The sequence below is a fragment of the Egretta garzetta genome, unplaced genomic scaffold, assembly GCF_000687185.1.
Source record: "Egretta garzetta isolate BGI_Z169 unplaced genomic scaffold, ASM68718v1 scaffold62, whole genome shotgun sequence".
NCBI classification, from domain to species: domain Eukaryota; kingdom Metazoa; phylum Chordata; class Aves; order Pelecaniformes; family Ardeidae; genus Egretta; species Egretta garzetta.
In genome coordinates, this window is record NW_009258947.1 from 1,722,445 (window position 1) to 1,744,387 (window position 21,943).

At 37.2% G+C, this 21,943-nt stretch overlaps 1 protein-coding gene across 1 annotated transcript; it reads left to right on the plus strand.

Annotated features, from left to right (window-relative positions):
* On the plus strand, window positions 1-21,701 carry ACP1 (acid phosphatase 1). The gene is made up of 7 exons (XM_035889920.1): window positions 1-119; window positions 592-731; window positions 8,146-8,234; window positions 8,331-8,444; window positions 13,067-13,128; window positions 15,422-15,527; window positions 16,421-21,701. The coding sequence occupies exons 1-7, from the start codon at window positions 1-3 to the stop codon at window positions 16,496-16,498; spliced, it is 708 nt and encodes a 235-aa protein (XP_035745813.1). The 3' UTR covers window positions 16,499-21,701.
* The last annotated feature ends 242 nt before the right edge of the window (window positions 21,702-21,943 follow it).

The window sequence follows — 21,943 nt, forward strand, 5'->3', positions numbered from 1 at the left end:
ATGGCGCTGGATGGGATTCAGCCAGGGGTACTGAGTGAGCTGGCAGAAGTCCACACAAAGCCACTTGCCATCATTTATCATCAGTACCGGCTAGCCAAGTTGGTCCCAGTTGACTGGAGGTGAGCAAATGTGATGCCCATCTACAAGAAGGGCCGAAGGGAGGATCCGGGGTACTACAGGCCTGTCAGTCTGAGCTCGGTGCTGGGGAAGGTCATGGAGCAGATCACCTTGAGCACCATCACATGGCACGTACAGGACAAACAGGTGATCAGGCCCAGTCCACATGGGTTTATGAAAGGCAGGTCCTGCTTGACTAACCTGATCTGCTTCTATGACAAGGTGACCTGATTAGTGGACGAGGGAAAGGCTGTGCATGTGGTGTACCTGGACTTTAGTAGAGCCTTTGACACCATTTTCCACAGCATTCTCCTGGAGAAACTGGCTGCTTCTAGAGGAAGTATTTTTTGCTGGGTAAAAAACTGTCTGGATAGCTGAGCCCAAAGGGTGGTGCTGAATGGAGTTAAGTCCAGTCACAAGTGGTATTCCCCAGGGCTCAGCATTGGGAACAATTATGTTTAACATCTTTGTCAGTGATCTAGACGAGGGGATTGAGAGCACCCTCAATAAGTTTGGAGACGACACCAAGTTGGGTGGGAGTGTTGATCTACTCGAGGGGAGAAGGACTCTGCAAAGGGACCTGGACAGGCTGGATCGATGGGCCTATGCTAACTGTATGAGGTTCAACAAGGCCAAGTGCCAGGTCCTGCACAATAACCCCATGCAACACTGCAGGCTTGGGGAAGAGTGGTGGAAAGCTGCCTGGCAGAGAGGGATCCGGGTGTGCTGGTCAACAGCCAACTGAATATGAGCCAGCAGTGTGCCCAGGTGGCCGAGAAAGACAGTGAGGTGCTGGAACGTGTCCAAAGAAGGGCATCAAAGCTGGTGAGGGGTCTGGAGCATAAGTCCTATGAGGAGTGGCTGAGGGAACTGGGGTTATTTAGCCTGGAGAAAAGGAGGCTGAGGGGAGACCTTATCGCTCTCTACAACTGCCTAAAACTGAGGTTGTAGCAAGGTGGGTGTTGGTCTCTTCTGCCAAGTGACAGGACAAGAGTAAATGGCCTCAAGTTGTGCTGGGGAGGTTTAGATTGGACATTAGGAAAATTTCCTCCCCCAAAAGGTTGTCAAGCATTGGAACGGGCTGCCCAGGGAAGTGCTCGAGTCCCCATCCCTGAGGGCATTTAAAAGACATGTAGATGTGGTGCTTAGGGACATGGTTTAGTGGTGGACTTGGCAGTGTTAGGTTAACAGTTGGACTTGATGATCTTAAAGCTCTTTTGTAACCTAAACAATTATATGATTCTCTGATTCAATAATAGATTTTTTACTCCTAAATTTTACTAGAAATAATGGTTGTTGCTGAAAAGAGTACTAAATCTTTCTAGAGCTGTATTTATCTGTAGTGTTCTGTGCTGGTTAATGAAGGACGTTAATTCTGGTTTGCCACATTCAGTGAGAGCTGATCCCCAAAAGTCCAAGCGTTTATGAAAAATTACATTTTCTTTCTACATTATTTTGAAAGAAACCTATTACTGAAATATGTATTGACTGTGTTCTTTGTTTGTAATGAGATAAGCAGATATTCATTACACAACAAAATACAATCTAGTTAATGTGCATAACTATGTTAACGATAAGGGTTCCTCATCACTGAGAAATAAACGAAGCACCCAGCAACATATGTAATTACAGTATATAAAAAGGCACCGGGAAAGATTTTTTTTTTCAGTTAAGGCAAAGAAATAATTAAAACTGAAGGTGAACCATAATGCAGTTTGCTCTTTTTACACTTAGGTAGCTCATCTAATTAATGGTTGAGCTCCACAAATGATCTTAATGTGATGCTGTGTTACATAAGTTAGCCTCTTTCTCTCTGATGACTTGTCCACTATAACATAAAAAGCTGCATGGGCATCTTGGACCAGGCACTGGCATACTGATCTCTTCCATGTGTAGATGAACAGTTGTGAGTCAGGTGAGCAGTAAGCAAAGTGGTTTTGGCTGGTCCTCAGAAAATTGATGCTTGTTGTGAACCACTGAGTAGGAGTAGTGCCATCAGACACCTTGACTGCATAAAGTCGTTTCTAAAATGGCAGTTAATTTATTGGGGATGAGAAAATTAGGTTACAGTTACAGAGAGAGGTGAGTTTCCTAGTTCAGTTGTCTCAATCCATTATATGCGTTTACATATAGCCAAATACAAGGGTTTGTGGGACAAAATGCCGTTTGTAGCTGCAGAATGGGAAAGCAGTAGGTTGGATAAGACATTGAAGAAGTCATGGAAAACAGCTGCTGTAATAACAGTTCTTAGCAAGCTGACTAAAAGAAATAAAGCCATTTTTTGAATAAAGAAGACAATGTTAGAGAAATGTAAGGAAAATACCTTTCTTCTGTGCAGCATTGGTAAGATGCCTTATTTAATCTGTGTTTCAGAATGATGTGGAAGTACTAGAGAGTTGAAAGCATGCTTGTAAAAGCAGTCTTGGAATTGGAAAATAAGATGTATGCTTAAAAATGTTCAGTCTGATTGTTGCGAGTAGGTGCTTATGTGTTGAAAACTTATTTTTACTGGGGAGTCTTTAGGTTGCTGAGAAAAGCATAATGTTCTAGTAGTTGATAACTCAGTATAATTAATCTTGCTGCAGGGAAAAATTTTTAAAATGTGACATTGATTATATCGACTACACCTTGACTGGCTAGGGACTTGGAAACCTAGTGCTCCTGTAGACATCCCCATTTAGATATCTTGAGCAAAAATTAAGTTCTGCTTAGATATACATATACACACACATATGCTAATACTCAGCTTCTGAGAGACATCCCAGTGTGTGTTGGTAGTGGCAGGATATATGGAAGCCAGATGATGACACTTAGGTAGCTATATACTTAGGTGTTTCATCTAAAGAGTGTAAATATTCAGTGAAATTGACTGTGAATGAAAAGACAGGGAATCTGGACTAAAATCAGAGCCTTGAATGGTTCCTTACAAAGCCAATTGAATGCTGAGTGTGACAAGATAGACTTAACTGGAAAGAACTAGGAATCATGATGAAGTTCAGCTGGGAATTTGAGTACAGAATGGAATAGAGTGAGTAGTAAGTTTGATATGCTTGCTTATGAAGGGGATCTGATGGATGATGCAAATGATACTGGGAAGCAGTATTGCAGTCACTGAGATGAACTGACCAGGGCATGGAAAGATAAGTAGAGTTAAAAGCAGGATTTTACTGTGAGAAGATGAAAGCTAATAAAACTTCTGTTACAAAGAACAGACAGGAAAACAAAGGAAGAAGAGAAAAGCATCTGTTTGCATTAGGGGAAGCTCTCAGAGAGTTAGACCGCTGAATAAGGAGCAGTGAAGATACAAAAACGATTGAGAGAATAGATGATTAGATCAACAGTACCTAGAGATGAGCTATGGACCCGAGCATGAAATGTTTTCTTTCCTGTCAGTAGGAGCAACGCTTCCATGGGAATGCATCAAAAATTAATGCAGAGACTGGAGTAAGAACTCAAAAAATTAAGCACTGGCTCGGAGAACCGTCAGTGGAGCCCTTGTCCCTAGAAAATAAATCAGAAAAGCATAACTCCGTAAAAGTGATCAACAAATGGTTCCAGTACTGATTCTGTGATTGAAATTTAAGTCTCTTACCCTTGAATCATCATATTTTGAGGTGTTTGTAGGACTTACTTCAATGGACAGACTCTGTCTGGGTACCTTGGATACTAGTTTTCTATGACTGAAAATGTCACTACAACTTAAAGAACTTGAAATTTTAAAAATGAAGGGAGAAGATGGAGATTCGGAGATCTTTAATAGCATTACCTTCTACATACAAAGAGCATGATCAGATCAGTCAGAAATAAAACAAAGGGAAATGGAACACCAGAGGAGGATAGGTAGCAAAGATAAGGTGTAGATAACATTTAAGGAAAATACTGTTCAAGTCCAAGGAGGAAGGTGATCTTCCTATGAATCTTTCTGTGAGATTCTCCAATTATGTCTGTCAATCCATAACTTAGGAAATACTGTGCATCTGTGAGGAACCTCAACAAAGCCTGGAAAGACAAATGGGGGATGTAAAACTAGATATGAAATTGATAGATATTATAGTGAGAAGGGGACAATGACTGGAAGACAAGGATTGAAGTTTGCATATGTCAGTGAGGTAAGATAGGGCTTTACATTAAAGATGAGATGAACTGTAACAGTTGAAAGGAGTAGCATGGGTAAACAGAGTTGGTTAGGATGAAAATAATAGAGTATGCGGAGAAAAGAACTCCTGTTAAGTCAGTTCTGGGATTCCGTCCATAGTCCCCAAGAATAGATTTGAATGGTGATTGCAGTTCCGTGATAATGTTAATACCTCCAGTAATATCTGGAATGTGTCGTCATGGAAGACATTAATTTTTAAGTTACAACCTAGGTTATGTGTTTGTTTTGAAAATAATATAACTGCAGTTTCTAGCTATTGCTAGAAGTGGTAGTTAATATATTTAATCAGTCAGATTGTGGTGCCGTTCATGATGATATTTGATATGATATCATCAAAGAGGATATTTATGGCATTTATTTTAAGCAGTGAGCTGGTTATAGAAGAGTGAAAATTTGGAACAAGTCATTCAATCCAGGTAGAGCAGAAGGTTAAAAAAAATAGAAAAAGCCATGAAGGATTTATTTCAGAAGTACCATTTTGATATTCTGGGAGTTAGTTAATGAATTAGTAGGACCAATAGTACTAATCACTGCTTATTACAGAAATCTTGAGTGTAGTAATGAAACTTACTGTTCATGCAGAGCTGCGTTCATACAGAGGAAGAATATCATAGAGGAAGAAGTGGATGGCCTCAACAGCTGGTGTAATGGAAACAGAATTAATAGTTTAGGAAGAAGACTAAAAGGTCACCTGTTTGAAATAACAGAGAAAGAGAGGGAATGAACAAATTAGAAGTAGGGGATTATGATTGCAAATTTGATACTCATGAAGGAGTCAAATGTGATTGTAGAAGTTACCTCAGGTTATTTTCGAAAGAGCTAAGTAAATATTTCAGACTTTCTTTTCTAAAACAAATCGGTAAAAACTTTTCCTGCCGTGTAATCTGTGGTTTTATTTGTCAGTATTCAAGAAAAATAAATTCAAATTGGAACAAGTGCAGAGTTGGCTTAACTGGAGCGATTAGGTAAGGGTCAGTTATTTTCATGAGGAGACTAAGAGCTTGGTTTGTTTAGTTTAGCACAGCTACGCTTGACATGGGTTCTGTATTTGTTGAAGGAAAGAAAGGGTTTTAAGATAGAGTGATGTTAACCAACACCAGATGAGCATAGACTTCCAAGAATATTAAGTGGGAACTGGAAGGTTTCTGGCTACCACAGGAAATGAGTATCTGCAATAGGCTTTTAAGATAGATGGTGCTTTTTAAAAGAGAGCTCAATGTGTTTGTAAGAGAGGTGGTGCTGTATATGCCTGCGATAGCAAAGGATTGGGCTCATTGATTATGAAGGTTCTCTTCTGTCTTATGTTGTATGTTACCATGTTCCCTCTGTTTCCTATTAAAATTATATTGTTTAATGCTTAACTTGCTTACTCAATTAAACAAGTGAGATTTATTTTTTAATTTATTACCATATTCTTTAACTTTTTTTTATAATTAGTAAGTACTAATCTGTTTTCTCACTTACTTTATAAATAAAGCCAATTTTTTCCTGCTTTATTTTTTTTCCAAGACTGATTTAGTTCCTCTGCTTGGAATAAACTAGTTCAAATAAAGGAAATAGTATGCTTTCTCCTGGAAGCATATCTACTGCCATCAAAATTCACTTAATGTTTCAGCAAGATCAGTTTCTCAACGGCTAGCCCGTTCCTTTTGCCCATTTAGTGATTTGATGTTCTCTAAATCCTTGTCAACAAATTTGTATTACTTCAGTGGTTCATTTACCACTTTGGTTTTTTTTTTTATAATTGGCATGATTGACAGCACATTATTAAATGCCCAGATCATAGCAGCTTCTATCTTTTTAGCAGTGAAGTATCTACCTTGATATTTTGTTTGAAAATATAGGCATGAAAATGAGGCTAAGTGCCTGATCTAAAAATTTCTTTTTGATGCCAGAAATTTAGCTTTGTTCATGGGCATTTCATTTTTTTACTGTTTGAAATTTGGAAAGAATTTAACCAGTGGTAGAAGAGTGATTTATTTAAAGGTATAGAAATGAGTGTTGCCATTTGTGATGTCTTATACTTATCTGCTCAAAAGTCAGAGATGAGCAAAGTCATGCATTCTCTTTGACGGAAAGTGAAGAATTGTTTGTATGATTTATTGTGCATCTGAGTGACGTATCAAATATTATGAATATCCGTCCAGTTACTGAGAATTTCTGAAGGATGAAAAGGTAGAAAGAGTTCAAGTAATAGTTGAATAGACTTTTATTGTTGTTGAGACATTTCATTTTTTTTTCAGAGAGTATGTATTTTTGCATGCATGTTTGAGAGGTCTACCTTAGGTCGTTACCTTAATTACAGCTTCAGCAGTGGAGTAAAAATGCTGTAGATCCATTATTTCTAGTTTTTATCAGGGCATTATTTCATTGTTGAAATAGGTTCTTATTGAAAATAAGGTCAGATCAAGTGGCTAGTGCAATTGGAGGCCATTGAAAGGGAACACTGATAAAATCTATATAATTACGTACCTTAACTGTTCATTGGCTGATTGACAGCACTTCAGCTTTGCCACCAGTTATGTTTTGTTCCTAATCCTCCATATTTTGGACTCCCCAAAATTTGGAAAATTTCTTTTCCTAAGGTGTTTTTAGAGCTTCTGTGATTGATTTCTTTTTGGGGGGGTTGGTATCTGGAAGCTGCTCTTGACGGGGGTTCAGTTTGACCTGCAGTGACTTCACTTCACTGGTTAGGAGCATTTCTGCTATAGGTTGTTCAGCCATTTCACTATGCTGCTTCCACAGTGGTGGTGGCTGTGTTTTGGAATTGTCCAAAAGTTTTTGTTAACAGGTAGGTAGTAATGGAAATACTTAAGGCAAATATTCATGATTCTCCAATAAAGAATTAGTTTAAATTTGCCGGTGTGTAGCAAGATTTGAAGATAAAGATGATTTGCTGCCATTTAAATTCCATAATTTTGCCTGGTTTTCTGTGATCATGGGTTCTTTGTGGAGGAGAAAAGACCAATGTGCTTACACAATACTCCTATTTGTTTTAATAAGTTATATCTTGTCATATAATAATATGCATTTCAAGAGACTGATGTGTAGTATAGAATCATAGAATGGTTTGGGTTGGAGAGGACCTTCAATGATCATCTAGTTCCAAACCCCTGCCATGGGTAGGGACATCTTTCACTAGATCAGGTTGCTCAAAGCCCCATCCAGCCTGACCTTGAACACTTCCCATGGTGGGGCATCCACAACCTCTCTGGGCAACCTGCTCCAATGTCTCACCACCCTCATGATAAAAAAATTTCCTCCTTACGTCCAATATAAATCTACCCTTGTTCAGTTTAAAACCATTGACCCTTGTCCTGTCACTACAGCCCCCTTTATATATTGAAAGGCCGCACTAAGATCCCCCCAGTCCTGTCTTCTTCCAGGCTGCACAACCCCAGCTCTCACTCAGAGGTGTTCCAGCCCTCTGGCCATTTTTGTGGCCTTCCTCTGGACCTGAGGACCCCAGTACTCCAGATGGAGTCTCACCAGAGCAGAATAGAGGGGCAGAATCACCTCCCACGACCTGCTGGCCACACTGCTTTTGATGCAGCCCAGGGTATGGTTGGCCTTCTGGGCTGTGAGAGCACAGTGCTGGCTCATACCCAATTTTTCACCCGGCAGTATCTCCAAGTCTTTCTCCTCAGGACTGCTCTCAATCCCTTCATCCCTGAGCCTGTACTGATACTGGAGACTGCCCAGCCCAGGTGCAGGACTCTGGGTTTCCACTCTTGCAGAATCTCTTGGGTTGTAATAATGTAAGCAATCCACATTCTACCTAAGTAAATAAAAATCTTTAATCTGATCTGTGCTGACAGATCCACACAGTTATTGATGTTTTTGGTTTTAATAATCTGAAATTTCACTTTAATTTCCTGTTTCTATAGGAAACATTTGTCGCTCTCCAATAGCTGAAGCAGTTTTTAGAAAACTTGTAACTGATGAAAAAGTTGAAAATAAGGTAAGCTATTTATTTCTGTTCCTGCCTCTTAGCCAGTTAGTAGAAATACAAGCAGTGAGAAAAGAAACATAAAAATATAAATTTGTTTTTCTGTAGTGGAGGATAGACAGTGCAGCAACATCTACCTATGAAATAGGAAGCCCTCCTGACTATCGAGGACAGACTTGCATGAAGAAGCATGGCATTACCATGAATCATATTGCCAGGCAGGTACTGTACTTTAATTTTCTTTAAATATGTGTATGTATTTGTTTTGTTGTTACAGTGGATGACAGACAGTGCTGCTGTTTCAGACTGGAACGTGGGGCGCTCCCCAGATGCAAGGGCTTTAAGCTGTCTAAGAAATCATGGCATTGAGACAGCACATAAAGCACGGCAGGTAGAAAAGCGTATATCTTTGTTCTTATTCATATCCATGCTTTGTTTAGTCCTAACCATTGCAATCACAGAAGTCATTTGATCAATGCATGGTTAAGCATCAAGTAATAAATACCATGTGCAGTTTTCAAAGGACTCCAAAGTAGTCTAACTCTTCTAGTTGAGGTTAGCAAGTTTCTTGTTATTGAGCCTCGTTGGAAGTGTAACTAGGAAGCATTGGAGCAGTTTCTGCATTACAGAAAAATCCTACCTTCAAATATTTAGTATTTTGGGCATTTTTCTGAAACTTTTTTTTTTATACCTTTTAAAAATGGACTTGCTCTAGTAATCTGTGGTGCTTCTTTCAGCAAGGAATTGTATTTTTATTTAGCAGCTTCGTAAAGAAGTAGAATACCTGTTTACCCATCACAAAAAGTTTCTGCTCTTGCATGAAGATCTTTTAAAAAAATCTAGAATGCTAAACCCCAAGATTAGTAGCACGGTTGGTGGTAACTTCAGAGGAAAACATACCCTTCATGGATCCTTGAGGTTTCTCACTTAGTGAAATCCTCTGAGTTATACCAAAATTCATCTCAGTTTTCATTAACAAAAAAATCTGTATTTCCATGCTTCACTCCAGAAAGATTGGAAAAAATGTGTCTCCATCTATTTAAATCATTCAGATGCTCAAATAAATGTACAAAACTTACTTCAGTTAACTGTTCTCTGGATATAAGATATTCCTTTAGGGCTTGACCTTTGCTTAGCTTGAGTTTATGCCACTAGTTCTTGTACTGACAAAAGATGAAGTAGTCTTGTTATTATCTTCCATTTCTGTTCCCTTCAGAATTTTACTAGACCTTACAGAGGTCATATTTACTTTCTTCACTTTCAAAGACTACATGTTTAGTTTTTTAACTTTTTAAAATAAATCCCCTCAATTAGTCAATTGCCCTCTGCTGACCTTTCCTGATGCTAATCTCTGTTATATAATAAGACAAACAGGACTGAGCACAACAGCGTTCCAGATTTTCAGTGTTTTACTATTAGAAGAATTGCTAGAAAAAATCTGTTGTGATCTTTTCCTGTTACATGTTGTGGATTTCCTATTTATCAGTGCTTACAAGCAGCATTATTTAGCATTATACAAGCTAAATGCTACTCAAACTAATCAGACAGTATTTCAGTCACAGTAGTGGAACATGTTTGTATTCTTAAAAGAGAAGCCTTGGAAACTTGAGAACTGTTCTTGGGTAGTACTAGAGTGGTTTATGAGCAATTAAACTAAAGTAAAGCATCCAGTTGATCCTCTGCCTTGAAACAAATCTATATATCCTTCTTTGGCAGAAGGGGAATGAAAATACTTTAATGAAGACATTTGCTTATACATTCTGGTAAATGAAGAGATTTTTTAAAGCAGAAGAGCCTAAAATGTTACATATACAGGGAGAGGAAATTAACAAGAATGAGACAATAAAATGAAATACTAACAGGATGAAAATTTGTCTAAAATATCCCAGTGCAAGCAGTTTCTTTTATAAAAACAACCTTCAAATCCCTGAACCACAGGTAACTGTTCATTTTGCACTGATGTTAACTTCGTGACTCCAATATGGTTTTTTGTTTTGGTTTTTTTTTTTCAAATTTCTGTCAAATGGTCTCTGCTGATTCTCTAAACTGAGTGGACCTGGTATGGTCTCATAGTACTTCTGAAAAGAGAGGGACTTGACAGTGTAGAATAGGACTTTTCAGAGTGGTCAGGTTAGTACAAGTGGAAGTGTATTTGTTTCACTATTAGAGACAAGGATAGATTTTTGTTTATGACTTGTTTCAGAACAGATTAAGAAAGATTTAATACAGAAGCTGCAGAAATAAGAGGGATTTGTCTTCTGTTGCCTTCGAAATACTGTCATAAGATGACTACCTCATGCAATTATCCTCTTCTCTCCTGTGGAAAACTGTTACCCACCCAGTGAAAAGCACTTTCTTTCATGTAATTTTGCGCATAATTATGATAATCACGGATTTTATCTTTTTTTTATTCAAAACTGACATAAATGCTACAAGAATGATTTATGTAAGAGAGAATGTTAAATTGGTTGCATCCTACCATCGTATACAGTGATGGTTTAAGTGAATTTTAAGTGAAAAGTGAAGTGTAAAAATAAATGTATGTATTTATATATAAAATAAAGTTTGTTAACATTTTAGTTGATGGTAGGTTGCTTTATGTTTATGTACCCATTGAAATTCTCTAAGCTCTTAGTCTTCATGCACAAAACAGATAGGTATTAATCAGTTTCACTTTTATTCATGCTGAGGCCAAAATTGATTTCTGTATGACTCATACTGTGCCTTTGCCTTAAATATGAAATTGAGATTGGAGGAAGGTTGTATTAAACACTGTTTCAAGACTGGATAAATTTGAGGACTATGCATCTCTGGTTTTTAGACAGAGAAAAGGAGATTTCCCTTCTGTAAACAAAGGGAAATGTTTAACAAATGAATTGGCATGATGATATGTTTCTCCATTGATGGTTTTTAATAATGGCTATATGTATTTTTTTTAATCTACAGTTATTGTTGTCTGCGTAGTTCCAGCCAATGTTGACTACATAAGCTCTCTGCTACTTTTGTCAAAATGTACATAAATTTTTATGTCCTCAATTTCTTCCCCCAAAATACTAGTTTTCATAGTTTAGAGGACTATTGTCAGTTCACTGGAGTTTGCTCAATCAAGGGTTTTGTATCTAAAATTACTGTAGGGCTTAAGAGCATAAGCCAACCAGTAATCTTGTTTTTAGGGCTGCATTTGCATCTGTGTTAGTGCTGGTTCATAGGATAATAACTTGTCAAGTTGTCAAGTGTACTGAGAGTGTGGGAAGTGTGGCAGGTGTATTTTTCCTTTTCACTGGTTTTGATTTTATTCTTACATATGTCTGTACTACAAAGAAATCTGTGCTCATGTATTTTCACAGGGGCCAGTGTTCAGCTGTGTAGAGCAACCAGGAGCAGCTTGTAGAGGTACTGCTTAGAGTTGCCAGGAAAACAGAACTATTTCCACTGCAAAAATATTTTCATAGGTCAAAGGCACTGCATGAATACAGCAAATATTTTTACAGTGAAAATAAACAAGTCTGCATTAGTTTTCACCATTAACCCTTTCTTTTCAAATGCTCTACCCCCACACTTCACCCATCCAGTTCTCCTTGTGTGGAATGTGTCGTTTATGGCTTTAGTCTGGTGATAATAGCTGTAGGTCTTTTCTTACTCCCTGTTATAGGAGCCTAATCAGTATCAAAAAAAAAAAAGTGGTTTTTTTCCTACCTGAAACTTTTTTTGATTATGTAAATAATTTTTTCAAGTTAAAACTGACTTCCAGGATAATGTGTTTTGCCTTTTTGTCCGTTGACTTGCTTACTGACTTCTCTAGCCCATCTTCCCAGAGATGCCTACCAGAAAAAACCTGTACTGAACAAGCTTTCCAAGTTTCTTGATTATGATACTATGCATAGGGCTACGTGTGAAATGCCGTCTTAATGTGAACTCACTATAGGTTTTATTCCATTTATTCATCCTTAGTGTGGATACTTGGTTCAGATATCTTATACTAGCATACTGTGCATTGTGGGGTCTGGGAAGATTTTACCCGAAGCTGAGGCTTAAATGTAAACTAACATACAGTTATACTGATAAAAATCTGCAGCCATCCTTACTCCAATACAGGTAACATTAGTACTTAAGTTAGTGTTTTATCTGCAATGTTTGCCTACCCGACTCTGAATTCGAATCTCTGAATTTAGCAAATATTTGAGTATAGGAGTCCGTAAACTTCAGGAAAGAAAAAGAACAGGTAGTATGACGGTAGGAAGATGTACAGTAGATCCCAGACTTTTTTCTACTTCATATCATAAATTTTTTGAACTTACATGGCTTAAATTACTGTGAATGCATTTGTTTTTAAGAGATTGTAACTCATACCATCATACTTCAGCTTTGAATTTCACTTGGTATCTTTTTTTGTGTAGTGACAAATTTCTAGATTGGAAGTATTGCAACTGATTCCAGGTTATCTATGTTTTTATTTTCCTATCAGGAAAGTAATTTGTCTACATTTTTATTGCATGGTTTCTATGACTGGAAACCTGCTTTAGTTTTAGTAATTGGAAAGCATTAGAAATGTCATTTGTAATGATGTTTCTAAGTTCATCATGAGATGTTTAAAAAAAAAAGTATTGGTAAAACAGCTAACTTCGGGTTTTTTGTGGAAAACTTGCAGAAATGGATAAATAATCATGGCAGAGTATATTTTAAATGCATTAAATCATTGTAAAAGTTGATGAAGGTATACTGCTTTATTATTCCCACCTGTGTCTCTTTTAATATATCAGAAGTACAAAATTTGAAAATAACTTTTTCCCCTTTTTATAAATAAAATACAGTTTGTAGGCTAAAGCAAATATTTTTAATTCTAGGTTACTAAAGATGATTTCCAGACCTTTGATTATATACTATGTATGGATGAGAGCAATCTAAGGTAAAGTATGAAGAAATGGAACAAATTAATGTGGATTATTTGTAGGGGTGTCTTGTAAGTCACTTTGAAGACATTTGTCATGTTTTACTGCTTAGCCTGTCTTGGGTTTTTTTGGGTTTTGTGTTTTTTTGTATGTTTGTGTGAATGATATTCTAATAGTTGGATTCTTCTAATACGTTAATGAGCTGGAATTTAGTGGTTTATTTGTGTGATAGATGCCACTCAATGATTAAGGACATGGAAATTTAGTATACTTTTTGCTATAGATGTGCAGCTGTTGCCTGTATAGTTAAGAATGAGGATGTACTGTCTTTTGATCAGTGATCTGTTTTTCTGATTGCATGGGATCTGGCACACAGTGTAGAAACTTGGAAGGGGTTACATATGGTGTGGGTTTTTCCTTTTTTAATAGAAATAGAATGAGCTCTGAAATAAGTAAAATTGTTAGCCAGGGGAAATCTTGTTTGCTACTGTTAGCCATGTTCTAATTAAGTGCGTCTTTGAGACAATTTATGCTTAAGAAAGATTTGGTGAAGTAGATGCTCAAGAAAATTTGGATATAATTAGCAAAATTTCTACTTAATTACATACATATTGATGATTGGGGTTAAGGGGCTGAGCTTTAATAAACTACAAGTGTCAAAGTGCTTATAAGGGCTATTCCTTGTAAAGTTAATTTAAGAAAAAAACCAAACCCAAACCACCACAACCAACCAAATAAAACCCTATTAGCAGCATGTAAAGACTTCTAGAAGCAGCACCACTTAACTGAAAGAAGTATCATTTTGTTGAATTTTCTAGAATGTTTTGAATGACCTCTCTTACACAGCCTGCACGAATGAAGGGTACATAACACTTGGCTTGATTGCAGAATGTCAGGCAAAGATGTGATTAGGCTTACTTCTGTTCTCATTTGAATTCTTAAATGAAAACTGAACTTCTGTATTGACAGTTTATATGATATGAGCTGCAGGGCAGAAGAAATGTCAGAACTGTAATAGGGATATTGCTACTGCTACACTTAAGTTTGACCTTAACCTTGCACCCAGTTCAACCATTTTCCCTGGGAACACCTATTCTTAGTACTGGGAGGGCAAACTGATTGATGTTGATGTGTTGATGGAGTGCCTGTCATACCAGAAAAGGAAAATTTGGGACATCCCTTTTCCTTAGTACCAGAGCCACCTGGCTCTCTCCTGTTCATTAAGTGGTATGCCAAAAGCCTTGAAGGAAGTGGATAGACTTTTTTTTTTAATAATAAAAGCCTAGAGAATTTATTGAAAGTCTGTAAATTCAAGCAATAGCTTCTTAGTTGATAGAGGACTCCTGATGTTTTTTTCAAGGAAAAACACTATTGTGGTCTCACTGCTATTTTGTCTGTCTAAACTCTCTGAAATTAATTTCCTAATCAGAATTAGTTAATAATTTGAATTTAATTTCTTAAAACTGATTATGCTTATGACTAAGTATTTACAGGGTCTTTTGCCCTTTTTTTTAATGCTGGGTAAGTAAAATGATCATTTGGTATGGAGGTGTGTAATATTAAAAGAATTTAACAAGTTCTGGCTGTTCAGCATTGTGAAAATCATAGTGCTGAGCTGCTTTTAATCTGAAGGTGATGAGAGGTACATTTTAACTGCGTTTGGGATAACGGACGGACATTTTTAAGTAGATGGGGAAAATACCATCTCAAAACCAGTATGTTTTATCAATGGGAGGCAATGTAGAAGAGGATGTGACAACTGATGAAATGTTATAGTATGTCAAAGGGAAGACCACACTTGCTCACCGATTTACCATTTTCTGTTAGCTGAATGTAGCAGGACTTCACATGAGTTAGAGGCAGTATTGGGAGAACTTGCAGCATACCAATTTAAAACACTGGTTTTGAACAGATGGCAGAGGTTTACTCATACTTCTGGAAAAATATCTAGATAATTTTCATTATTTTTGTTCAAGCTAAAGGTGGGTATTCAAAGTACTAATGATTGATTTAAGGAAGAAGTAGATGAACTTACAAAGTTCCATAAGCCTTAGGTTGAGCGCCTGACTGCTTGTTTATGCTCTGAATTAAGTTTATGTATATGTCTTCCATGCTCAATTAAAAAAAAAAAAGCCACACAACAAGAAACAAATGAAAACAAGCAGCAGCATAGAGAGTCCACAGAACTGACTGAGTCCAGATGCATATTATTTTCCTGTGTTCTCTAGAAACAGTCATGAGCATTTCATGCTAATGCCAAAAAAGTTGTGAAGAAAAATTCATGGGAAAATTTTATTTTCTCTTTTACAGAGATCTGAAAAGGAAGAGCAACCAAGTTAAAGACTGCAAGGCCAAAATTGAACTACTTGGAAGTTATGATCCACAGAAACAACTTATCATCGAAGATCCATACTATGTATGTGTAAGAAATTTTTTGGGTGGCTTAATTAAAAATTGTGTATGTATAGAATATAATCTTTCCAGTTTACACATGACATATAATCTGCTGTTATACAAAGCCAAGTGTAAAAATGATTTTTTAAATGACTTAACAAAACAATATAAACTGTTGGAGTAGGAAAGGAAAACACATCTTTATGCTTATAACAATTCGTAAAATTTAAATAATGCAGCACACCTATACTTTCAATATTGGGTGAAGCCCTGGTTGGTCAGCCTCCTTGCAAAGAGGTTGTAATCGGGAAAGAGAGAGAAAAAGACATGGACAGAGATGGTCAAAGATGTTGACCAATATCAGCCAAGACCAACCAATTAGATTAAGATTCGTCAGTGTAGGAAAGAGAAGTGGATGAAGATGCAGTAGGGTTCTGTAAAATCTTGATATCATGGGAAAAGGTGAGTTAAGGAATTGCTATTCATTACCCAAGAAGCAGAGAATACCAAATGGCATTAGTGGGAAGCGGGCTCAAAACAAAAACAGGTGGGTTTGTTTTTTCCACACTGTGCTTCATTAAACTGTGAAACTCAACATGACAACTTACTGTGAATGTAAAGAAAAAAACCAAAAGGCTTATAAGGGCTCAAAAAGTGAATGGAAGAAATATGTGAAGGGAAGTTCATTCAGGACTGTTGAGTACAAAGTCACAGTGTTTGGCTGTGGAAGTTCCTGAGCTGCAGTTAGTTCAAATTCGGGAGAAATATGCAAAAACTATCACCAAGTATACTATGCTTATTCTTTCCTGATGTCAGTTATTTGCCATCACTGACAGCAGGAAACTAGTTTGCAAGAACTTTTTGTTTGATCCAGTATTGCTATTCTTACATTCTTTTTCCTCTGCTCTTTTCTAGGGGAACGAAAAGGACTTTGAAACTGTTTACGAGCAGTGTGTTAGATGCTGTAAAGCATTTTTGGAGAAGCCTCATTAATGCTTCATCATTTTATTTCTAAAAGAAAATAATCAGTTTTGCCTGAAATACCTAAGGTTTACTTGATTGATCTGTTTAAATTGTAAAAATATGCCTCAATAGGTTCAAAACTTTTTCAATTTAATTTTCTATTTTAGCTTTTCTGTCATCTAATTAAAAAATACAGAAAAGTTTTAATTGGATTAGATGAACAACCATTTTGTCACACATCAATGTAATAATAAAGTATATCATTCGGAATAAATTTATCTGTAAACTCTTCCAGTGCTTTCTCACAAGCACTGCAAAAGTAACGTCTTGCTTCTTTATGTGCTATGCTAACTAAACTGAGGTCTTCTCATTGTGCCCATAGCGAGTTAATTTAAATCAACTTTCAATGGTAGTCTGCAAGATAATAGTTCACGTACAGTAACTTAGGTGTGCTATCCTAGTGTCATTAGACAGTCTTTGGACTGAAGCTGTTTCATATTGAGGCTGCTAGACTAAAAGAACTGCCAGCCCCCAGACAGACATTGCTTTTAGCACTATTTCAAAGCTTAAGCAAGCAAAACCTCCGAGTGTGTCATCAGGATCCTGTGAAAATGGGGGTTTATATCAGTTTAGATGCTCAGTTATTCAAAGAAGAAACAGTTTTTGTGCTGGTAGATTGTTATTAAGGTAAACTCAGTTCAGAAGTAGTGATTGATGTTGATAGGAGTTCTCTGGCTAGTCTTCCTTTGGTCAGTTCCTAGCACATTGATACAAGTAGGTGTAACACAGCATTTGCTTTTTGAGGACAAAACAGGTCAGCTTAAAGCCTAAATGTGAAATGCGCATTTTGTATCTCACAGTAGTAAAATACTAAAATCCATGCAATGTAATGAATAAGAAATTTGCTATAATCCCAGGTCCTATGTGGGAGTCAGACGGTATTTTCAGATTTACTCAGGAGAATGGATAGCCTGTCAGAAGTGTTCTCTGAGAGTATAGTTCAACCTGAAGACAGGCCATCTGTAATATAATACAAAGTTAACAGAAAGCCAGTAAGTAGAAAGTTCTGTTATTGGACAAAAATTGAATGCTTTGTAAAAATCCATGCCTGTTTGTCTGAACGCCACCTTTCATTTCTGCCGTAGAAATGTAAATGCACTGAGATCAGTAATTGTAACTGATACCATGGTAATTTTCCTATTTTGAATACCACCAACATTGGTGTGAACTAGCATTACCACGTTATCTGTAAAACTGGATCTGTAAAACCTCCTTATTTATTTAGCTCTGGTTTTTCCTCTGTCTGCCTTCCAAACTAGTAGAATAGCCTCTGTATTTGTCACCCACCCTCCCTTCTGGGAGAGGGGTGCATTTCGATAGAGTACCCTGTCATTCCTGGGGAGGGAGGAATCCTGGTGTCACCCTGCGTGTGCTGCAGCCTGCGCAATGGGGATTAAGTTTCCTGGGACTCTTGCTGTAGGACAGCTGTGTGTGTTAATGAGGTTTCTGTTTTGTGCTAAAATTTCGGACATAAAATTTGCAAGTTAATAGCTGTTTCACTTCAGGGACAAAGAGTAATCTATATAATATTCCAGGTCAGATCAAGCACCAACTCTGGAAAAAAGTTATTTTCCATTTCTTTTATGAATGCTTTGACAGAATAAATGTGGGAAAATGATGGGCAGTTAGGGACAAACCATCTTAAATGTGGTTTTATGCACTAACCTCAGAAGTGGAAGTATTTAGGTGTAATCTAGCATTCTCCTCTGACAGAATAACCATTTAAAATATTCCAGTGAAAGTAAAACAACTCAGAAGATTGAGAACGTGATGGTTTGTGCTTTCCCATTCATGGCTGAGTAGGAATTGAACCTACAGTTTCCTACATATTAAAGTTAAGATTTAAAAGTCTTAAATCTTTATCTTTGAGCTGCTGGGGTAACAGAAAGGAGATAAAAAGGTATGGTTGTTTACCTTCACTAGGCTTAGGAATCTTCCTGTAAAGTGATACTAAGTCAAAACTATTTGTGCTAAATTCAGTTCAGATTTTAAGTTTCAGCCTTGAGGTATATTTTCAGCAAGTAATCTGTTGGCTAAATAATTCATCAGCTCTACTAGGAGGAAGAAGCTGATTGACTGATTGATTTTATCCCTACTGGGTTTCGTTTGGAGAAGGGGAAGGAGAGCACCGTGGTATTTAAAAAGATTCTGTAAAATAGAAGAATACAGAACAGGAATTGCCTTCAGGGAGGACAGTTGCACAGTGCTGTTATTTGGGTTCCAAGAGAAACAGCGAACATAGGATTACTACACAAATCGTGTATCATACGGGTGACATAAGCTCTTACAGTTTTAAAATACCACTCATGAAAAATGTAATGTTGAATGAAAAAATACAGAACTGACTCCTCCTTCTCCCTCTCCCCCACCATGGCTTAGTTTAGTTTAGGTAGTAAGCTTATACCTAAGACTAAATAAAAAAATGTGCTATGGTATAGTTGTATCTTCTGTCAAAGCATGCCGACTTCTGCTAAATCTAGAGAAAACTTCATGGGATTAATTTACTTACACTCATTTATTAAGTCATTAAATAAATTACTATTTTCCTTTTACAAGGAAACTTTCTAAGAAGTTTTTATTTAACCTGATTTCAGGTGTCCTACTACAAAAAGACAGATTTATACTAATATACTGTTCAATTAATATGCTGTGATCTCATTTCAGTCGGTGGAACCAGAGAGGAGCACAGAGTTCCACCCACGTTTACTGCAGATGAGCAGCTAAGAGAATCCTGTAGCAGTATATTCCTTTACCAATTTTTTTGGTGTATGTGTATTACTTCCATTGAGAAATTAAACTTCAGGGATCACTGAAAGCAAATACAAAATATGTACTTCTCCCTTACTAAGGACAGCCATATTCTAGGATGGGATTTTGTACTCCTGCCATTTTTTTCCTTTTTTTCTCCCGAAGAGCTAGATGCTGAAGGCTCTTAAGTGTGAATTTCAAGAATCCCAGCTCCTAGCTATTTCTCAGGGTGGGGAGGGGTGTGTTTGGTTTTGGTTTTGCTTTTTCTGGTTTGAATTGAGGATGAAATGGAAGCTAAATGCTAGTATTAAGATAAAAGTACCTGAGGTTCATCTACAGATTGCACATAAAAATCTTCCTGTTTGAGGAGGTTTTTATTGTGAGAACCGGATTTAATATCTGATTTAAGGAAGATAGGGAGATGTGTATGAAGTCTTCTTGAGTAAGCGTTCACTGATTCAAAAGTCTTGTGATACTAAAATGATTTATTGGACATTTACTGATTATATTGCCTTGCAGTATTATGAATAGGCTGCAGATTTTTTGGGGGGAAAAAAAAACAAAAACAAAAAACCACCACCAAACAACCATTTGTCATTAAAAAAGATTATTCAAATTTATAATGGGATAGAGACTTGGACCAGCCTTGTGGGCATTTTGCAGGACTGGAACACACAGATCTGTCCGTCCTCACAAATCCACAGAGCGTCCAAATTGCTGGACTTTTGTGAGGTGGGTGAACCATTCTCTCTTACTCTGCCAAACTCCTAAGAGGTTTAAGTGTGGATAAATAGTAGTAGCTACCAGAAAGTAGCTTGTTCATCAAATTCTGGATTCAGTGAACAGAAAGGAAACTGAGAACAATGTAATACCAAACACTTTATTACTTACGCTTGTTATTTACAGTATTTACATATTGCACGTTCGCTGGAATGTTTTATACATTTATTATATAAAGTAAATTAATGGCAGCTTGTGTTTGTGTACAAAATCCATGCTCCACTGTCCCAAAAAATACGTCTACTTGGAATTACGTTCCTGTTTGTCATGCAATTTGTACTCCTAGGGTGCAATGTGACCCCAATGCAAGTCTGTTTTAACCAAACTTTTAAAAAATTGCATAAGCATGAAGGATATCGAGTGACCACAACTACTGTGGAGCAGATCTTTAGTAGTTCTAGATATACAAACAAACATTCCTTAAAATTGTAGAATTAAGCAATAGAACATCAATTTTCTTGGTGAAATATTTGTGTTTGTTTACATAATTTTTGGCAGCATTACACATCAGTTGTAAAGTGTGGGGTTTTTTTTAAGTATGGAGCATCAAGTACTACTGGCAGTTATGCTACTGTAAAGAATGTCAATCTGCAAACTGTTGACGACATACAAAATGCATGTTAAAAGAATTATGGGAAGTAGTTTGTCAATCTGCAAAAATAAATCTCTTGTTCACAATGGAATATGTTATAAAGGTAATAAGTTCTATTTCCCTGTTGGTTTCCAAGGCACTTCTCTTGGTTCTTGGTGTTTCTTTTCATGGTAGTAACATCTGGTGGATTAAAAGAAAGAAGAAAATTGCATTTCATCATTTTTATACTCGCATACATGTGTTTAAGAATGTATCATATTGAAAAAAAGTAAATAAAACTGGAGAATTCTGGTAATAACTTTGGAAAAATCCAGTAGTGCATTTCTCATTTAGCTCAGTTTAGTTCCTATCAGCCTGACTGCTAAATTACTGGTTTGTTTGTTAATCAAGGCTGGAATTTTGTAAATTGTCCCTTTTTGTGGTGGTGCATTTTAGGTAGACAGATTTGGAAAATACAGTTCTACCTGTTCAAAATGTGCTCGTAGGTGCGTTCAGCCTGTTCCTGTGAGTGCAGCTGTGAACTCAAAAAGTGCATAAACCTCCAGGATAGTATTAACAGATTGCAAATTTCTGCCTTAATGGCTTGGTGTCAGGAAGCTGTTGATACGATGTCCAGTAATACAAATCTGTCAGGGTAAGGCTTGAAGGCTCTAGGAAGGATTTGATGTTTCATTGGCCCCATTAGTGAAGAAACCTGGACTCGTATAAACAAGAAACAAGTAGAAGTAACTTTTGGTGATACAAATACAGCCCCTGGGACCTACAAATAACTGAGGGAACACAATCCCAGTCGGAGCTGCAGTGGTTCAGTTCGCTGCCCGTTCTATTAACTCTGCCCAGAATAGTTTCTTGGAATGAAATCAAAACCGTTTCTGTGACACTGGTATCCAGATCACTGGTACGAAGTTACAGGTTTCCACACTGCTTGTCTACATCTCTAGAAATCCATCCTCGCTCCAGTCGCTTCTGAGCTTGTTTTCTGCAACCACATGTTCTAGACAGGTGACCACTGAATGCTGCAAGTCTGTCTACCCAATTTCAGGTGTTTCTGCGGCAACCTGTTAATGGCCTTATTTTGAAGTAAAAAACACACTATGTCTTACCCAACAGGGACTGCGCGTGTGAAAGACACCGCTCTTACATGCGAGCAGATCAGCTGGAGCTTGCATATCTCATGGACACCAAAAGTCCATGTGGGGGAGAAAAACCCAGCGGGTTCTCTGATAGTAGAGTTCTGCTGATGTCATTTTTCACAGTTAAAACTTTCATATTGTCTGTCTGAACATATGTGTCTG

What these genes read in the sequence shown, in the direction of transcription:
- ACP1 (XM_035889920.1), top strand. Translation starts at nt 1, where the DNA reads ATGGCGCTGGATGGGATTCAGCCAGGGGTACTGAGTGAGCTGGCAGAA. An exon ending in TTGGTCCCAGTTGACTGGAG is followed by an intron (nt 120 to 591) that starts GTGAGCAAATGT and finishes CATCTTTGTCAG; the next exon opens with TGATCTAGACGAGGGGATTG. An exon ending in ATGGATGAGAGCAATCTAAG is followed by an intron (nt 13,129 to 15,421) that starts GTAAAGTATGAA and finishes TCTCTTTTACAG; the next exon opens with AGATCTGAAAAGGAAGAGCA.